This window comes from Eublepharis macularius, chromosome 7 (genome assembly GCF_028583425.1).
Source record: "Eublepharis macularius isolate TG4126 chromosome 7, MPM_Emac_v1.0, whole genome shotgun sequence".
NCBI lineage: Eukaryota > Metazoa > Chordata > Lepidosauria > Squamata > Eublepharidae > Eublepharis > Eublepharis macularius.
This window is the reverse complement of record NC_072796.1, coordinates 42,915,498-42,934,717: the sequence shown is the minus strand read 5'-3', so window position 1 is coordinate 42,934,717 and position 19,220 is coordinate 42,915,498. Positions and strand designations below refer to the sequence as shown.

At 42.5% G+C, this 19,220-nt stretch overlaps 1 protein-coding gene across 2 annotated transcripts in view; it reads left to right on the top strand.

Moving 5' to 3' along the window:
• The window catches only part of LY86 (lymphocyte antigen 86), a 42,525-nt gene extending 26,910 nt beyond the window's left edge, over positions 1–15,615 (top strand). The window contains exon 5 of one of the 2 annotated variants that reach the window (XM_054984326.1): positions 15,484–15,615. In XM_054984326.1, coding sequence (XP_054840301.1) covers positions 15,484–15,495 — 12 coding nt within the window. In that variant the 3' untranslated portion in view covers positions 15,496–15,615. Of the gene's footprint in view, positions 1–1,082; positions 2,119–15,483 lie in introns of those variants that run through there. The other variant, XM_054984325.1, reaches the window with a different exon arrangement.
• Positions 15,616–19,220: the final 3,605 nt, after the last annotated feature.

Sequence of the window (19,220 nt, the reverse complement as noted above, 5' to 3'; positions counted from 1 at the left end):
CTTTCCTCCGAATATGATTGGCTAATTGTTACTGCTGGAGGAAGTGGAATTCAAGGATGGAAACTCTGCCATCCTCAGGTATAAAGACAGGGTGTTGTGGATGTGGAATTGTTGAAAAGTGGGACTTTATAATCATCACCAGCCAACTTTGAAGGTATCTTAAAAATCATGGATACCTACAGAGTCCAGTTGGCCAATGGAGGAGGTTCCTGGAAGAGAAGCTATAACCTTTATGAAGTATCTTATTAAATAAATGTCAAGAGTCTAGCTGCAAACGATCCAAAACGTGGCACGACGTCCCGGGTGCAGGTAAGCCGTCTGGAAACGGCCCTGCTCTTGGCCTCACAAGCCAAATGCAGAAGGTAAGTATGCCAAAGGGTATGCCGGATTCTCCGAATTCAGTTAACCCCTTTTTTGCCAGGATTACTTTCCTTAGCTCATTGTTGATTAGAAATCCGAGTCTGCTTTAAGCTTCAGTACAGAAAGAGAGTACCTGCACTCAGGGGTATTTTTCAGCTGGAACGTGGTGGAACGGAGTTTCGGCACCTCAGCAAAAATGATCACATGGCTGGTGGCCCCACCCCCTGATCTCCAGACAGGGGGGAGTTTAGATCGCCGCAGCGTGGCAATCAGGGGGTGGGGTCAACAGCCATGTGACCGTTTTCACTGAGGGTGATTTAAACGTTTAAAAAACTCCACTCCTTGTTCCAGCTGACTCAAAGTGATGTCATTGCACAGTCCTGGAAGCATATGCGCACTTTGAGCGTGCGCATGTGGTACCAGGGGCACCACCTTCCTCAGGAGTTGCCCCTTGTGCTGGCAACCCACTGAGTTCCACCACCTCTTTTCCCAGAAAAAAAGCGCTGCCTGCACTAAAGTAGGCCCTGTAAAGGCATTTCCAATGGTGGAACAACATAAGAAGAAGTTCACCCCCTACTTCTCATCCCCACTCAATCCCACCCCAGCAGCTGCTTTTTGCAGCTCAGTTACTTCCAATGGGATCCCTCCCAATACAAATTCCCCAGCATCACGGAATAACCAGGGCCTTGTTCCACTAATACTCTGCTGTCATTTTCTTGCAGGGAGACTTTAACGTAACAGTGGAGCTATTTAACGGAGACCAACACACTATTGTTTGTACTAATTTTACCATTCTGAGCCGCTGAGAGTTTTTAAAGTCCTTCATCACCATGGTTAAAAGCATCATGAACTGAAAGTTTGTTTTTAGAGAAAATACGGAACGTGTTACAAAATGTACTGTGAAATAACAGGACACAAAGGTTTAAAGGTGCAATTTACTGCTTATGTTCTGTTGCTTTTAAGGAAGTTGTAAAATGTTTGTGTGCATGCACCCATGTGTGTGTGTGCGTCAAATTTATTCCTCTGGGTTCACTAGTTTCATGACACTCTACTTCTTTTGATTCGATGCTTTGTTTTGACTCAGCAGAGGGGCAAGATCATTAACAGTCATGATTCTTACAGAGAGGGCACGCAGGGAGCAAACACCTAGGTTTGTTCTGGAAGCAAACCTTAGTGTCTCTTTATTAGGTCCTGACTAGACATGGGCATGAACAGCATTACGAACAGGAAAAACCCACAAACAGCCCAATCTGCTGTTCATGAACAAGCTGTTCTTGAGGTCCCATCCTAAACGAACAAGTGGTCGTTGCAAGCCTCGTTCGTTGCCTTCGTCAGCCCGTCAAGCCAGGCAGTCTGGCACCTGCAATCAATTCCCTTGGCAACCAGAGGCAGGGACTAAACTCTGTCTGAACTCCTTCTGGCTTTAACCCTTCAAAGTACTTCCAGCAGAGAGTCCTATTTTTGCCACTGTGAAGAGGAAAAGACAGCCAAGGGGGAGACCCGCGGATCATGTCTTTCCCGGGGTGCAATCTCTCTGAAACTTGAGGGGTCTTCAGAGGACAGTGAGGACTATGTCCCCTGCAAATCTGGTCGGTATTGGACATTGGGAAGGTCAGTTTGTAACCCCTCAAACTAGCTGCCAGCAGACACTGCTGTTTTTGCCAGGACAGGGCCCTTTAAACTATCAGCTGGCAGGCAGCAGGGGGGAATCCCCCCCCCGCCGCCTGCCAGCTGATAGTTTAAAGGGATCTTTAAAGGGCCAGGTAAGTGGGTTTGAAGGGAGGGGGGCTAAGTGGGGTGGGGGTTGGGGTGGGGGGGGTTCTGACCGCCACGAACAATGAACAGTGAACATGTTCGGGAACAGTTCATGTTCATTCATGTTCATTATTCGTTGTTCGTGGATGGCAACGCACGACGAACAGGGTGTTCATTTTTTTTCCGTTCGTGCCCATGTCTAGTCCTGACCACCAGCATAAAGAAAGGGGCTTGCACCCTTCCTCTCCACTCAGCCAGATTTGAAGCCCTAGTCCAACCCAAAAAGCCTTCCACCACTGGCAGAGGCTCTTCCATGGGAAGAAAATACACTTTTGTCAAAGGAAAGGTTTAAGCTTGGTTGAACAGAAAGATTTCTAATTTTTACTGGGGAGGTGCCCTTAAGATGGTGGTCCAATGAGCTATTGTTCCTCCTTCAACTGCAACAGGGCATCACTAAGGGCCTGCTGGCTACAGCAGTTAGGGTTCAACCACAGGCTTTCTTTATATCTGGAAATCTTGTTGGCCTTTAATGTGCCGCTAGACTTGAATCTTGATCTTCTACTGTAGACCAACATGGCTACCCACCTGAAACAGGCCTTCTATGTTTATTTTTAAAAACCTTCTTTAAAAATTCAAGTGCAGCCTCTAACGTTGCTTAAGCAAACAGGAGAAAAGCATAGGGTAGCTCTAGACAGAAAAAGTCACCACTGAGGGAACCAAAATTTGGAGCAGGGGTGGGGATACAGGAACCTGTAAGTTTCCCCAGAAGGATCAAAAGCAGCTGGGTTTTTTGAGCAAGAAAACAGCAGGGGAGGAATGGCTTAAATATGGTTTCTTTCTCTCTCTTTCCACCCCCACCCCACATTCTTCTTGTGATAAAGTAATCCTGGAGGCTTTTCTTTTTAATAAACACAGAAGAAACTGTAATATAGAGTTGAGTCCTAAGGAAGAGGGATACAAGCCAAAAACCCAATGAACAGGACGGGAGATACACCTGTTTTCTCAACTGCTACTTTCTGAGAGTTTCATGGGATTGCTTGAGTTTCCCTGAATCTTTTCAGTGTGTGATTTCATTGGGTTAGACAAACATACCCCTTTCAGTCTGTAAAATAAAGGAGACCTGTGTGCATGTGCCAAGAGCAGCAAGCTATATTTCTTTTCCTGGTACCGTCTGACATTTTAATCCTGGGCACTATCCCTTCCCTTCACTTTCCTCCTCCTCTTCCCGAAACCGCCTTACCACTAACTACTAGCACCTTCTTCACCCAGTCTGGCATTGCATAGTGGACAGAGTGGCAAACTAGGATCCTGGGAGCACCAGGTTTTAATCCCCACATCTACCATAGAAACTCACTGGGTGGCTTTGGGCCCATCACAAACTCTCACCCTGGCCTACCTCACAGGGTGGTTGTTGTGGGAAAATGGAGGAAGGGAGAGCAATGTTCTAAGCTGCTTTGAGTTCCCCACTAAGGAGAAAGGTGGGATATAATGCATGCACTGTCTTATGCAACATTAAAGTTATCTTGCAATTCCTCCTGCTCTTCTCTCCTTCAATCAACAATACACAGTGAAACATTAATTATGTCTATTCATCAAGGAGTAACTTCCCATGGTCTGTAGGCAACCATTTATTAATCCACATGCTTGATCATATTACACCTAAATTGATCATATTACACCTAAATTCTTCTTACCACTGTGCGGGAAGGTACTATCAAGCTATCACAGCATCAGAGAAATATTCATCTGACAGTATCTAGATGATCCAGAAAAAAGGGTCTTCCTGAATGGTAATTGCTATAATAAATACAAAACACTATATACCAAAATAAATTGTCTTTCATTCAATGAAAAGTGCAGCGTGCAAATATTAATATAACCATCAATATCATTAATGACAATGTTAACAATACTCAAATTACGTATTTACAGCACACTCTAATTATAATAATATTTCTGTACCAATACAATTTCATATCATCCAAGTCACTCCAAAGTACTGTCCATCAATAACACACTGTCCGGTTTCTATTTCAACACAATATAGAATATCTTCTCATGGGAGATGTTCCTTCCCTGACGTGCAGTAAGCAAGATGGCCAAGATGTAGAAATCTCTTCCGCTCCAAGCAGGGAGGCCACCCCTCCTACTCAGCCCGACAAAACGCTAGCCGATTTTGTTTTGTAGACCTTGCTTTCTCAGGGGCTGTATCATTATTTCCACTTCAAAACTTATTCATCGGACGCACTTGGAAAAGACGCGACGGAGACAATCTAGATGACCTCCAATAGCCAATCAGAAGCTCTGCTGGCTTCCTCTGCCCCACTCGCTTTCTAAAAACACTTGGTGGGGGGACTTCCGGTTTGGGATTCATGGAGGTCTAACGCAGCTCCATTTGCGGAGCTGACTGGATTGCCGTTTTAACCGGCCGGAGGGGTGAAAATAACCCGCGGCCGACTGCTCTCAGGCGGGGAGCAGGCAAAGAACGCTCAAGACCCTAGGGTGAGCTAGATCTCGGACGAGGGGGGGCTCTACACAAGGAGTCTCCCCCCGATCCTTGAGGTCCCACCTTGCGACGGGTCGGCTATAATCTCTGCGGCAATTTTGGGGCCAACTCGGCTGGCATAAGACCTACATACCCAAGCTTCGATCGGGGAGGGAAGTCGAGAGGAGAATTTAAGATCGAAACAGCGATTACAACCCGAGAAAGTTGAAGAGAAGGTAAAGATCGCTATCTCTTGAAACGGGACAGATTGACAAAAACAGAGAGGAAAGAAAGTAGATTTTTAAACTGCAACAGACTAGTGAAAAGGAGGTGAAGACTCGGCAGGAGTTGTATTTTAAAAGAGACTAAGTTTAAAGAAGTTATTACAAAAATCGGACTATTGTTTTGAATACCTGTGGTCTTGGAGCTGTGGGAAAAAGACACCATCGCGAGACCTGCTGTGGGAAGACGGGAGACAGGAAGTGCGTAATAACAATAGAGTGGCTGGAGGGAAGCGGCCCTTGCCAAGGGACAGGAAGTGGGGAATCGCCATTTTTGAAAGTGGAAGGGTCGTGGCTTCAGCGGAAGAGGAAGTAGGCCATCTTGGATTATAATAACATAGAGAAACCATAGAGAAAAGACGCCCGACATTTTGGATATAAAAAATTAATTTTGGCAAAGATTGGGACATTTGAAAAAAAAAAAGGAAAACGTTTAATTATACGCCACGGAGCTGAGGAAGAGAGCAGATTCGTGGGAGCGAGCTAAAGCAAGCCCCACGATGTCGAAAAAAGAGTGGCAATCGGCAATAGAAAATTTGGACAAAAAACTTATAGACATGATGAAAGAACTTAAGGACACGAAATTGGAGCTTATTAAAGAGGTCAAAGAAGTTACACAGACAGTAAAGTCGGAGCTGTCAGAAGTGAAAAAAGGCGTGGAAACGATTAGCAGTGAATTACAAGGAACGAAACAGAGAGTCAAAACAGTAGAAGACGCGATGGAGAATTTAATAGAAACGCAACAAACAGAGATGAGATCGGTAAAGGGGAGGATGTCAGTTGCAGAAACTAAACACATGGAGAAGCAGCTTCGTTTTCGTGGTCTGCCAGAAGTTGAAGGGAAGTCAGCGCAAGAACAGATGACTGAGGTGTTGGCTGAATACCTGGGGAAGGAGGAGGAGGAAATTGTGGCTATCCTAGATGTGGCGTATCGTGTGAACTCGAGAATTGCAACCCAGAGGAAACTACCAAGGGATGTGATCGTGCAGTTTACAACTAGAAATATGAAAGAGAGGATTGTGACAAAACAATTTCAAGACCCATTGGAGATTGATGGCAAGACGATTATCATAATGAAGGAATTGCCCAGATCAGTGTTACTGGACAGGAAAAAATATAGAGTGTTAATTCAGACTTTGAAGGACATGAACATTAGGTACAGATGGGAGTTACCGGAAGGAGTGTCCTTTGAGTTTGGAGGGGCAAAAAAGCGTATCAGATCTGAGCGGGAGATGGAGAGATTTATTAAGGACAATGAAAAAGACTTACCAACAAAACCATGAATATGGAGAGTAAAGTATTATCTTGGAATGTAAATGGACTAAACTCACCGAATAAGAGAAAAAATATTTTTCATTGGCTACTAAAACAAAAATGTGATATTGTTTGTTTGCAGGAGACCCATATTAGAAAACAGGATGTAAAATATTTAAAATCTGGAAAATTGGGCAAAGAATTTGTAGCGGCTTCCAACAAGAAAAAAAGAGGAGTGGTGTTGTATATAAAAGAGGAGCTGCAGCCAAAATTTGTTATGAGAGATGTGGAAGCTAGATTTGTAGCAGTGGAATGTAACTGGAACTTAAAGAGAGTGTTGGTAGTTGGACTTTATGCACCTAACGGTGCAAAGGAAAGCTTCTTTGAGGACTTAAGGAAGCACTTAGACGATCTTGTATATGACCAGATAATTCTTGCTGGAGATTTCAATGGAGTGACAGATTTGGAACTAGACAAAAAGACTACAAAAGCACAAAAGAAAAGAGGATTATTGCCAAAGCTTTTTTTTGAGTTGATTCAACAAGAGACTCTCGAAGACGTATGGAGGAGAGAATATCCTAAAACCAGACAGTTTACTTTTTATTCTGCAAGGCATCTTACATTATCAAGAATTGATATGATCTGGGCCTCAAAGGACTTAGCGTTATGGACTAAGGAGGTAGGAATAATGCCGATGGTAGGCTCAGATCACAACCCAATTATGTGGAAATTTGGAAAAAGGAGAAAAAGGAAAGCCTGGAGAATAAATGAGGACTTGTTACAGGAAAGTGAGAATATGGAAACATTGAGAAGAGAGACTAAGTTTTTTATACAATACAACGTGAATAAAGAAGTACCAACCAATAAAGTTTGGGATGCGTACAAGGCGGTTGTAAGGGGCATACTAATGGACTTAAATGGCAGAGCAAGAAAAAAGAAAGAGGAGAAAAGACAAGAGATTGAGGAGAAAATAAAAGCCAAAGAAGTACAGTTAAAAAAGAGACCAGGGAAAAAGAAAATATACCAGGAAATCAAAATTCTTCAAGAACAGCTAACAGCAATGAGTAATAAAGAATTGGAGTGGAATCTTAAAAGACTGAATCAAAAAGCATTTGAGGGTGCTAATAAACCTGGGAAATATTTGGCATGGCAATTGAAGAAGAAAAGGGAAAAGAAAATAATAAATAAAATCTGTGAAGAAGATAAAACGTACTTGGAGCAGACTACCATTAGTAGAGCCTTCTATAAATTCTATGCTAAGCTGTACAACAAAAAAGAAGTAAACAAAGAATCAATAGCATCATATCTGGAGAAGACCAAACTTCCAGAAATCTCGGAAGCTTGGAGAAGTAAGTTGAACAGTGAAGTAACTGACGAGGAAATAAGCAAGGCAATACAATCTGCAAATCTAGGAAAGGCGCCAGGGCCAGATGGACTTACGGCTAAATTTTATAAGACAATGGCCAATGAACTGGCACCATTCCTAAAAGAGGTGATGAATGGAGTTTTTAGGGATCAAAGGATTCCAGATACTTGGAGTGAAGCGAATATATCATTGATCCCAAAGGAGGGCCAAGACCTGACCAACGTGAAAAATTACAGACCTATATCACTACTTAATAATGACTATAAAATTTTTGCGAAGATATTGGCGGAGAGATTGAAGGGGTGGCTCTCGGAAGTCATAGAGGAGGAACAAGCAGGCTTTTTGCCAGACAGACAAATAAGAGACAACTTAAGGACAGTGATCAATGCTATTGAATACTACGACAAGCGTTGTGACAAAGAGGTTGGTTTCTTCTTTGTAGACGCTGAAAAAGCGTTTGACAATTTAAACTGGGACTTTATGTTTGCCAGTATGGAAAAGCTACAACTGGGAGAAAGATTCGTCAGAGCAATCAAGGAAATCTATAGAGACCAGACTGCAGCAATTGTAGTGAATGATGAACTGACCAAGAAATTGACGATTAGTAAAGGAACAAGACAAGGTTGCCCGTTATCTCCATTGTTGTTCATTTTAGTATTGGAGATTCTGATGATACAAATCCGACAAGATGAGGAAATACGAGGAATAAAAATAAAGGACTATTCATATAAGGTCAGAGCATTTGCAGACGACATAATGTTAATTGTAGAAGACCCACTGGAGAACATGCCAAAAGTGATAGACAAGATCAAGGAGTTTGGTGACTTGGCAGGTTTCTTCATTAACAAAAAGAAGTCAAAGATATTATGCAAAAACATGACTAAGCAGAAACAACAATTGTTAATGGAAACAACGGATTGTGAAGTAACTAGTAAGGTGAAATACCTGGGAGTTGAGCTGACTGCAAAAAATATAGATTTGTTCAAGAATAATTATGAAAAATTATGGACTCAGATAGAGAGAGACTTGATCAAATGGAATAGATTGAACCTGTCATGGTTGGGCAGGATTGCAGCAGTTAAGATGAATGTGTTACCAAGAGTAATGTTTTTGTTACAGACAATACCAATCATCAGAGACTCTAAACAATTTGAAAAATGGCAGAGGAAAATATCAGATTTTGTTTGGGCAGGCAAGAAGCCTCGAGTGAAAGTAAAAGTTTTACAAGATGCAAAGGAGAGAGGCGGAATGCAACTGCCCAATCTGAGACTTTACCATGATGCAATCTGCCTAGTTTGGCTAAAAGAGTGGATGACATTAAAGAATAAGAAACTATTAGCCCTAGAGGGATATAAAAAAATTTTTGGATGGCACGCATACCTATGGCATGACAAAGTAAAGGTCAACTCGATGTTCCTGCATCATTTTGTAAGGAGAAGTCTATTTACAATCTGGAAGAAGTATAGAACCTACCTACAAGAAGGAACCCCCTTGTGGGTGGTTCCATATGAGGTGATAGATCCGAGAGCTGTGGATAATGAACAACAATGTTTAACGTACAAAGAAATAACTAAGATTGAAGTATCTAAACTTAGAATAAAGACGCAAGAGGAACTATCACCTAACTATGATTGGTTCCAGTATAGACAGATTAGAGACTTATACAACTCGGACTTTGCAAAAGGGGGCATACGAACAGAGAACTCGGAACTAGAGCAGACCCTTCTTAAAGAAGACAAGAAAAGAATATCCAAGGTATACCAAGTATTGCTGAAATGGTATACTGAGGATGAGATAGTTAAAACACAGATGGTGAAATGGGCTATAAATTTCAATAAAGAAATAACAATGGAGGCATGGGAATACTTGTGGAAAACTACAATGAAGACAACGACATGTATCAATATTAAAGAGAACATTTTCAAAATGATCTATCGTTGGTACATGACACCAAAGAAGATTGCGCTAGGGAACTTGAATACTTCTAATAAATGCTGGAAATGTAAGAAACATGAGGGCTCCCTCTATCATATGTGGTGGTCGTGTGAGGTAGCTAGGCAGTTCTGGGGGGAAATAATAAGAGAAATGAGTGAAATTTTACAGTTTCAAATAAATAAGAACCCAGAACTCCTGCTGCTAAACTTGGGAATGGAGGGAATTCCAGCCCATCATAGGACGTTGATTTTTTATATGACTGCAGCAGCTAGACTTTTGTATGCGCAGAAATGGAAAGTACAAGAAGTACCAACTATTGAAGATTGGATCTACAAATTGCTGTATATGGCTGAAATGGACAAGATGACAAGAAAACTGAGAGATCTGGACTCAGGGCAGTTCAACACAGACTGGGAGAAGCTGAAACAATACCTGGAGAAGAAATGGGAGGTGGGAGGAAAACTGTGGCAGTTTGAGAACTACTGAAATATAATAAAAGTATAAAAGAGAGGGGTGACTTTACCGGGGGAGGAAGAGAAATGTGAATTTATAAGCAGTTAGATTAATTGATTGAGATATATATAGATATGTATAGGTCAACTGATAGAGAATAATTAATGATAAGGTTTAAACATGAGGATTGACTAACTAACAATATTTTCTTTCTTTGACAAGATTTATATGCACCAAACTGAATGTATAGAAGAGTTAAATTGATTGAGTATCTGAGGAGTTATATAGAATTACCATAAAAAGTTGAAATGAGTAATATATAGAGAACAAATCAAATTGTTTGATTTAAATGTGGGAAATTTTTATGGTTTATGATATATAGGTTTATATAGAATTACTCAAAACTGGAAAATGGGATAAATTGTTTATCTAAAGACGTATAGTTTGGGTGTATAATAAGTAAAGGAGTTAAAGATGTACTGCTTAATATAATGGAGAATGTATATCTGTTTTAGACAGAGGAACTTAATAGAAGTAAGGGAAAAGGGACAGAGGGTGGGAAAGCTGTTGGAAGTCAACAAAAGGGGGGGAAAGGGAGGGGGTTAGAAACGAAAAATTAGGGGAAAATTGACTGTAATGTAAAAATAAAAATGTTCTAACCCAATAAAAATTTTTCAAAAAAAAAATAAAAACACTTGGTGGGTATCATGGTGCCCACAGGAACCATGTTGGGAATCCCTGAGCTATTCAATCAAATATATAGATGTATCGGAAAGTTTTCCCCATCATTTGGCAAAACACTGTGTATAACTGGCTTAGTATGTGTTTTCATGCACAGGAGATAAGCACAACAAATGATTATCTTTATTCACCCTATGCAAAGTGTGTATGAGCATACAACTTGTGTACACGGAAGTCTTTTGAAAGGGATTACCCTAAACCCATCTGTAGAAATCCTTGATTAACCCACAGACTGCAAAAGAAAGGTTGTCATACGGAAAGTAACAAACAGTTCTTGAGGACAAAGAAAGGAATGGAAAAGTTGTATCTTAGTGATATAGCTTTAAAACAGGCCACTAGTAGAGACAGACAGCAGAGAGGAAACAGAGAACTGCTGTGAGAAGAACAATACATCAATACATATCTAAGCAGAGCAGTTGTGAAAGAAGTCTCTACCTTGTGACCCACCCTGCTTCCCTGCACACGTCTTCTGAACTAGAAACTGAGACAAGTTTCTGCCAAGCAGAGTTTGACTGAGGTAACATCCAAATTTAGAACCCACTTAACAATTACTGCAAACTGCAACTGTCTTGTCTAAAATAGCAATGCAGGCCAAATCCAGCTACACCTAGCAACCTAACAGATTCTGATTATAACCTGAGTGAAAGAACATTCTACTGTGATTCACAGCTCTAGAGAGGAAGAGGGGAAATAGTTTTTTACAGAGATACGGACTTGTGAACTTCTCAATCAGCCCTTTCTAAAATCAAAGATTTTAAAAAGAGGCCTTTTTAAAAGTATATTTTAAATGGCCTTGCATGAGGCAATTTGTGTTAATTTAAGGCTCAAAGTCCAGAGGCTGATTATACAGCTTGGTCTATCCCTAGAATGCTAATTGGAAACTTGTGCAGCCTCAATTTGCCTAAGGACTGTGCAGGTAACGGAGTTGAGATTTAACCATTCAACTTTCCCTCGGTTTCACTCTTCTGAACCAGCTTCCCTACTCCATCATTAGCAAGAAAAGATATGAATCAGCCCTTTTTAATGATCATTTCAAACTACATTTACACAAAGATCCTGGCTTTCAATCAAGCAACCAGAGTATGTGACATCAGCTTCAATGCATTACGTACATTGGATGAAACTGCCCAATATTTTCAGACTACTTGCTCAAATTAAATTAATGGGAGGGCTGTATTGTAGGGATGGGGTCTCAGATGCTTTGTTAATGAGTTAGAGACCATAGACTTCATCATTATATTGCCTTACATATTATCTGTTGCTTTAAATATGTACTCCTGTGTACCACCTGTGCTCCATGTTGTCTAATGTCTGTCCTAGAATTGATTATGTTCTGTTCCAGTATTTTTTCTACTCTGTATTGGATTCTTACTAATACTATGTCTTTTAAACTTGTATCTATTTACCCTATGGCATTGTTTATGGAAATCTCCTTGATACTGTATTGAAATATACTTGATACTGATTGTACTAATCTCATACTGTGTAATCCACCTTGAGTCTCAGCGAGAAAGACGGACTATAAATGACATAAATAAATAAATAAATAAATAAATAAATAAATAAATAAATAAATAAATAACCCTCTCACGCACGGTACTCTGCATTAGTTTCTTATCCAAAATATTATTAAAACCACCCAGAAGGTGGCAGTGTTAACCTGCTAAAAGTCACATGGCCTAGTAACCACGATCTTCTGATATACAAATCTGCTCCATGCTGATTAGAACTCTGTTGAAGGAGTATATTCAAGTTTTAAAACAGACCAAAAATGCATAGAGAGAAAAATAATTATCTAAGCCAATAATTATCCAGACCCCTTTGGGTCTGGTTTCAGGACTGGCTATGGGACCGAGACAGCACTGGTGGCCCTAGTAGATGGTCTCCATTAAATGCAGACAATGGCTATGGCCACTCCAATGCTTTTGCTACACTTACCAGCGCCCTTTGACAAAGTGGACCATGCTATCCTGACCAGATGTTTGAAGGCAGAAGCAGAGACTAAGGCAGGGTGGGTTCCAGGTCTGGGAGGCCCTGGACAGAGAGTGTGCAGGGACCCCCTCATGCCCAGTGTCAGGCCCCCTTCTTGCTTATATACCCATTTGCCCCCCACATGCCTGTGTGTCTCCTCACCCACTCACAAGCTCTCCCATTGCCTGCACTCACAGCTCTCTGCATCACCTCCATGCCCTTTTCCCTGACGGATGCTGTGCAGCTGAGAGTGCCACTGCCAGGGCCACCAGGAGCACCTCTGCTGTATGCACCTCCAGCAGTCCTAGGCAGCTGGGATCGTACATGGCAAAGCACTGACAAGCAAGCAGGCAAAGGGTGTTAACATGAGTGTCAGGAAATGTGTGAGTATCAGCAGCAGTGGGCCCACCAAAAGACCTGGGCATTGGCAGCTGCCCCCATAAGGGCTTGTTCATGCAGGCCCTGGATTAAGGGATGTGCTTTGGACTGGTTTCAATTGTTTCTTATAGGCAGGAATCAGGTGGTTGCTGTAAGGGACACATTTTTTTTTGTTATGGGACCTGCCTTGTGGGGTTCCAAAAGTTCAAACCATGCTATCAATAGCCTGAGCTGTTCAATCTCTATGTGGAGGCCTTTGAAGAAATCATTTGGAAGAAATCTTTATCCAATTCACCTGCTGATGCTGGAGAGTCTCTAAAGCAATGTTTGACCGCTGTAGTTGAATGGCTAAGGGTAAACAAGCTGAAAGAGAATCCTGACTAGGTAGTGTTGATTGGGAAGTCTAAGGCCCTGAAGGACATAGGGCTCTGCACTTCTGATGGGGTCCAATTGTCTCTCACTGACTCAGGATGATTCTAGATCCAGTTTTATCACTGGAGAAGCAAGCAGATGCAGGTGCAAAAGAAAGTGTGCCACCTACTCCATTGAGAAAATAGCCTCATACCTTGTCAGCTGACCTGGCCATGTGGATCGATACTATGATTACCTCGAGACTAGAGGGTAGAGGGCATCAGCCCCCTACCCTCAGAGGCAGAGCATCTGCTTGGCACACAGAAGGTCCCAAGTTCAATCCCAGCATCTTCAACTAAAAGGGTTGGGTAGCAGACAATATAAAAGACCTCTGCCTGAAATCCTGGAGAACTCTTGCCAGGTTGACTAGACAGTACTGACCTTGATTCAGTATAAGGTAGCTTCATGTATGTGACTAGTGTAATGTGATAGCTTCATGTATGCTACTGTAAACTTAATAACAACAGCAGCATTCGATTTATATGCTTTCCTTCAAGACAACTTAACGGCCACTCAGAGCAGTTTACAAAATATGTTATCATTGTATTGTCGAAGGCTTTCACGGCCGGAGAACGATGGTTGTTGTGGGTTTTCCGGGCTGTATTGCCGTGGTCTTGGCATTGTAGTTCCTGACGTTTCGCCAGCAGCTGTGGCTGGCATCTTCAGAGGTGTAGCACCAAAAGACAGAGATCTCTCAGTGTCACAGTGTGGAAAAGATGTAGGTCATTTGTATCTACTCAGGAGGGGTGGGGTTGAGCTGAGTCATCCTGTGAGAGTTTCCCAGGGTGTGGAATGCTAATGGCGGGAGGCTTCACTGTATCCTGAGGAGGTTCTTTTGCATATGGATTGGTACTTGATGTGCTAATCTTCTCTGCAGGACTATTGTCGGGGATAGAATGTTTTGTTAGCCTGGTGTTTTTCAGAACTGGAAACCATGCTCTGTTCATTCTTAAGGTTTCTTCTTTCCTGTTGAAGTTTTGCTTATGCTTGTGAATTTCAATGGCTTCCCTGTGCAGTCTGACAAAGTAGTTGGAAGTGTTGTCCAGTATTTTGGTGTCCTGGAATAAGATACTGTACTGCACATTCTTACTGCTATATCTTAGAGTCTCGTGCTCTTAACAACTACACTAAACTGGCTCTTTTCATGGAGTTGCCTTTAAATAAAACTCAGAAACTTCAGTTGGTACAGAATGCTGTAGCATGGATACTAGGCTTGCCAGGTCGCCCTGTACTCATGGCAGGAGGTGGGGGTCCCAGCACCTACCTTTTAGTTCTCTCCTGCACACACACACATGCTCCAGCCCTACGCAATAACATCACTTCCAGGAAATGATGTCATCACACAGGCTATGGATGCCCCGGGAGTGCTCCCATGCTCCATGGGGGCCCAATTCGGGCCTGATTCAGCATGGATTGGGCCAAATTTGGCCTGGATCGGGCCTGAATCAGCCTGCGACGGGCCACTGTGGCACAGGGGAGCACTCCCCCGCCTGGCAGTGGCCCAATCCAGGCTGTTCTGGGCCTGAATTGGGCTGAATCAGGCCCCAAACAGCCCAGATCGGGCCCAAATTGACCTGGAACGGACCACAGCCACGTAGGGGAGCTCTCCCCTGCACTGCAGCGGCCTGATCCAGGACATTTCAGGCCCGTGGGAGCATGCTGCGCCACACAGGAGCATGTCTGTGAGGCCTGTGCCTCCCTCACTGGCCAAGTAAGCAGAGGCGGGGGGATGGAGGGCGAGAGCAGGGGATTCCCCCACCCCCAGCGGGCAACCCTAGTGGATACTACTACCAGTACTACTACTGCTACTACTAACAACAACAACTATCCCTCTAGAGAGATTAGTTCCCCCCTCAGAGTGGTGAATACATTTAATTATCCCCACAACCACAATACAGCTGGGGCTGAGAGGAGTGGCTTACCCAAGCTCACGGCAATAGTGGGATTCAAACCAGGGGAATACTGATTTGCAGCTCAACCACTTAACCACTATGGCACAGCAGCTTGTCTGTCAGGATCTAATATATTCCTTGGTCAGAGTTACACCACGTTTAATTCTGTAGTCGTTAGCCTTTCTCTCCCTCCACGTCCAGGTGTTATTTTGACCGCGCTTTCCATGGGAGAGAATACTCTTATCTGTTTCTACAGCCAGAGACCTTGACGGGCCGAGCCTTCCCACAGCAAAGTTCTCATCGCCATGGAAGATGGGGGGCGGGAGGCTGGGAATGAAGGGTTTGATGTATCACATGTTGTGCTTTCTTTTTTCATTCTCGACAATGACTGTGTTCAGCCAAGATCCTTTCTAGGCCTTGGAATATAGATACTTGTGTCAGAGCCTAGTCTTTCAATAAACCTTTTGAAACCAAGAAATTGTGCTTCTTGCAGAAGGGGGAGACAAACTCTAGATAACAGGGACTCCATAGTCTGACATTGTCTACTAGCCAGTGGTAAGCAGAATCTGCCTATCAGGGTACAGTATCTGTGACATCAGCTTCCCTTTAAACTAGGAGACCAATTTTCAGGATTTTGTCAGCTATGGGTTTTAAGAGACAACCTAACACTCTGTGATAAAATTGCTAGACCTGATAAACCTGGAGCTGGATCAAACTAGAATTTGTGAACCTTTCTCTGTACCACTGGGTACAAGGCGGAAAAATCACGTCTCTTCTACACAAGCAGCAAAACATCTAGCCATGAACTGAGCTTCAGCAATAACATTCTAATCACATCAGCCAGACTTGGCCTGACATGGCAAAATAGCCATTAAGTTTCTTCTGAGACTTTTCCTCACTAAGGAACTGCCAAGTGATTTGCTACTTCAGCTAATTTGAATTGCTGGTGGGGGTATCTGAATGCTAAATAAGCACTTTCCTCTCTTAATTACAGTCTTTACGTTACATGATTTTAGACTGCTCTTGCTTCTGTTTGCAATGCAGGCTGGGCTTGCATAATAGCATGTAACAGAATATGGTTACGAGAGGAGAGCTAGAACAATCTATGAATGTGCAGGAGCAACTAGAAAACAGCTCATCTGGAAACCAACAGCATAGCAACATGGCCGTATTACTCATCTCCCCTTTTAACTAATGCAGGGTTGCATGGGCTAAGCAGCAGGAAGCCTCTCCACTAACCCCTGTACACTGTTTGCATACATCTAATTACTACCACCAGTCAGTCTCCTTGGTATGGTGGGATAGCAATCCTCCTGGGAGCCCGAAGAAAGACAGGCCAGTTATTTGCTGTGAATTGCCCTGGATTTGTGTGTGATGCTGCAAGCACCCCCTTTTAAGAAAAAAGGGCGGATGGGGTGATCCTTCCTCCGTCAGCAACCTGGAGTTTTTTTATTGCCAAACTTTGTTAGATTCCTCCCCCTTACAGGCAAAATTCTAGCTGATCTCAAATGAGAGATTCACTCAAGTAAAAATCAACATGGAATTAAGGCCAGGGTCTCCCAAGTGGAATAACTCTGTTACAACCACCATGTGGGTACAGAGGCCCGGTATTCAGCATTTCAAAGGAAATGTAGAGAGTATTTTATAGCCATCACCCCTGCAAATTCTTCAAATGGAGAATTCATATTTTGGTAAAAATAGAGAATAAAGCTGTCATATGCTGGAAATATATATCCCTGCAAATATTCCAGTTCTGCTGCATGCACGAATAAATGGGAATTGAACTTAGGAGACAATGGGCTGGGCTGTACCAAAAGAGAAAAGTCATTTTATTCATTTTGATAAATCCAAATTAGTATCACGCCATAAACAGATGCAGTTTACTTATTACGAATATTGCTATATCACTTTTCTGTTATACACACAAAGCTGTTTCTATATATAGACATTAAAACAGAACACATCGAAACAACTGTCAGTTTCCAAAGGCCCTTTCAAATAGTCCTGCCTTGTATTTTTTTCCCTTAAAAATCACCAGATATAGCACTTCCTATACTTGCTCTTGGTTGCCCATGGCAAAGAGCAGGAGCTGCCACTGAAAATGCCCGCTTGGTGTTGGATATTAAGCAGCCTCTTCTATAATGAACACAGCATACTAGAGGGCTGATATCAAGAGAGGCTATCCCAGGCTGTTCCCATGACAGGTAACAGATTGAACAAAGTGGAAAGTCTGAGTAAGGCCTTAGCATAATAATAATTTATCTTGCCTTTCCTCCTAGGGGCATCTCTGCTATAAGCAGGGCTTTTTTTCAGCTGGAATGCGGGGGAACGGAGTTCTGGAACCTCTTGAAAATGGTCACATGGCTGGTGGCCCCGCCCCCTAATCTCCAGACAGAGGGGAGTTTAGATTGCCCTCCGCACCGCTCGGCGGCGCAGAGGGCAATCTAAACTCCCCTCTGTCTGGAGATCAGGGGGTGGGGCCACCAGCCATGTGACCATTTTCTCTGAGGGCAACCCACTGAGTTCCACCACCTCTTTTCCCAGAAAAAAAGCCCTGGCTATAAGGCAGTATAAAGGGGCAGGCCAAGATGCCAACTTCCCCAAGACTTCGCCAATATGTTTCATGACTGAACTATATAGGTTTCTGTTCAACGCTTGGAACATGCCATCACAATTATGTAGCTCTCTAATCATACCGTTTAGTCCTTCAGTATTAATAATTCCTCAGCAGTGTTCTCAGTTGCCTGCCAAAGACGACATTGGATAATATTTAGCAAGCACTCTCTCTGTTTGATTAATCATTAACTCAACATTGGTCTTTCTAGATATTCTTTCCATCACATATTGTGCTTGAAAATCCCCTTAGTAATTTAAAATCTTCTTTGCCAACAAAAAGCATGTTCTCAACAACATTTTGGAGTCATTTCTCTTCCACTGCAAACAAGTACAGTTAGTTTCAGGATTATGCAACATACTGAATTATATTCTAACAGGAGCAAATTATTTAATAAAGATTTGGGTTACCTGCTTGCACAAGTCATATGGGGCATTAATAATTTTCACCCTTTGCACTGAGAAGCTCAAGACAGCACACACAGCTCTCCTTTCCTCTGTTTTACCTTTACCTGTACCTGTGTGAACCTGTGTGAACCAGGTTAGATCAAGAGTGACTTGATCAAGGCAATACGATGAATTTCATGGCAGAGTGGGGACTTGAACCAGAATCTCCTCCATCTTAGTACAGCATTATAACTACTATACAGTCTCTCATACAAAGCAGGAGTTGTAACATGCACAACTGTAAACTAAACAGCAGTTTACTAGCACAATTGATTATGAGTATAGTAAACTCTTTTAAATATTATATAGGTAGGTTTGAAAGCCATGAAATTACAGAAATGAAGAACTGCTGCACTGATTCCAGACAACCAAGAATTCAAAACAGAAGAATATGAAAAATATATTTGAACAGTTCTGTTTATTCAGAATTATGAACAGCAGGTCCCAACAGTCAAGCCCCAAAGGTTATATGTTCAAATCATCAGACTGCAATTCAGTGATTAGAACAAGACAGTGACAGGTAGGCTGGCCTGATGACAGCTCATTTTTTACTCCCATAGACAAGTTACTTAAAGGTCAGAGGCTTTACAATACCTGCTGGAGTCCCACTGGTTCTTCATGGCACCTGATCTCTATTAAGGTTACTAACCTCCAGGTGGTGGCTGGAGATTTCCCAGAATTACAACTGATCTGCAGGCCATAGCGATCAGTTCCCCTGGAGAAAATGGCTACTTTGGAGGGTAGATTCTATGGCATTTTACCCCGCTGAGATCCCTCCCCTCCACAAATCCCACCCTTTTCAGGCTCCATCCCCAACATATCTAGGAGTTTCCCAACTTGGAGCTGCAACCCTAACAGAGAGTCAGTTATTTTATACT